Raw genomic sequence first — 1208 nt, forward strand, 5'->3', positions numbered from 1 at the left:
TCTAACTCACTTTTGTGTCTACCTTTAGGATAAATAGTAATATCAGTGCTCTATGGAAAGTTATAATCAAACATCAACTGATTTCATCTTGCTGGGGTTATTCCCTCCTTCAGGAATTGGCCTGTTTCTTTTTATTCTCATTGCTCTCATTTTCCTAGTGGCATTATTTGGCAACCTCTCCATGATCCTTCTCATCTGTCTGGACACCCATCTCCACACCCCCATGTATTTCCTACTTAGTCAGCTCTCCTTCATTGACCTGAACTACATCTCCACCATTGTCCCCAAAATGGTCTCCAATTATCTGTTTGGAAACAAAGCTATCTCCTTCATTGTGTGTGGGGTTCAGAGCTTCTTCTTCTTGACTCTAGGAGGTGCAGAAACACTGCTTTTGACATCTATGGCTTATGATCGTTATGTGGCCATTTGCTTCCCTCTGCACTATCCCAACAGGATCAGCAGAAGAGTGTGTGTGTTGATGATAACAGGATCTTGGATAATGGGCTCTATCAACTCCTGTGCCCACACCACATATGCCCTCCACATCCCTTACTGCAGGTGCAGGGCCATCAATCATTTCTTCTGTGATGTCCCAGCCATGCTGACTCTGGCCTGCATGGACACGTGGGTCTATGAGTACACCGTGTTTGTGAGCACCACCCTATTCCTCGTGCTGCCTTTCGTCATTATTGCATGTTCCTATGGCCATGTTCTCCTTGCTGTCTACCTCATGCGCTCAGCAGAAGGGAGGAAGAGGGCCTATTCAACCTGCAGCGCCCACCTCACTGTGGTGACTTTCTACTATGTGCCCTTTGCTTACACTTATCTGCGCCCAAGATCCCTTCGATCTCCAGCAGAGGACAAAGCTCTGGCTGTCTTCTACACCGTCCTGACCCCAATGCTCAACCCTATTATCTATAGCCCGAGAAACAAGGAGGTGATGGGGGCCTTGAGAAGAGTGATTCAGAGAATTTGCTCTGTGAATATGTAGACAAAATTTTTGGCATGAGTACTTAGGTCTTGGGTATAAATCCATTTGTCAGTGTACAGCAATTTCAAAATATTTTATCATTAAATTCAAGGACTAAAATTAATCTAGAGCAGATGAAAATCACACATGTGTGGAGGAAATTATCTTGTAAGTATATACATATATTTTTTCAAGCCTTTTTCTTTTTTCTTCATGGTGTATTTCTCCTCATCAATTT

At 43.5% G+C, this 1208-nt stretch overlaps 1 protein-coding gene across 1 annotated transcript; it reads left to right on the top strand.

Annotated features, from left to right (window-relative positions):
- Positions 1 to 991, top strand: LOC105093523 (olfactory receptor 2L3). Its single transcript, XM_010985397.3, has one exon. The coding sequence runs from the start codon at positions 53 to 55 to the stop codon at positions 989 to 991; it is 939 nt and encodes a 312-aa protein (XP_010983699.3). The 5' UTR covers positions 1 to 52.
- Positions 992 to 1208: the final 217 nt, after the last annotated feature.

The sequence above is a fragment of the Camelus dromedarius genome, chromosome 3 (assembly GCF_036321535.1).
Source record: "Camelus dromedarius isolate mCamDro1 chromosome 3, mCamDro1.pat, whole genome shotgun sequence".
NCBI classification, from domain to species: Eukaryota; Metazoa; Chordata; class Mammalia; order Artiodactyla; family Camelidae; genus Camelus; species Camelus dromedarius.

Bases quoted from the DNA above. Each gene is read 5' to 3' on its own strand.
- LOC105093523 (XM_010985397.3), top strand. From the start codon at position 53: ATGGAAAGTTATAATCAAACATCAACTGATTTCATCTTGCTGGGGTTA.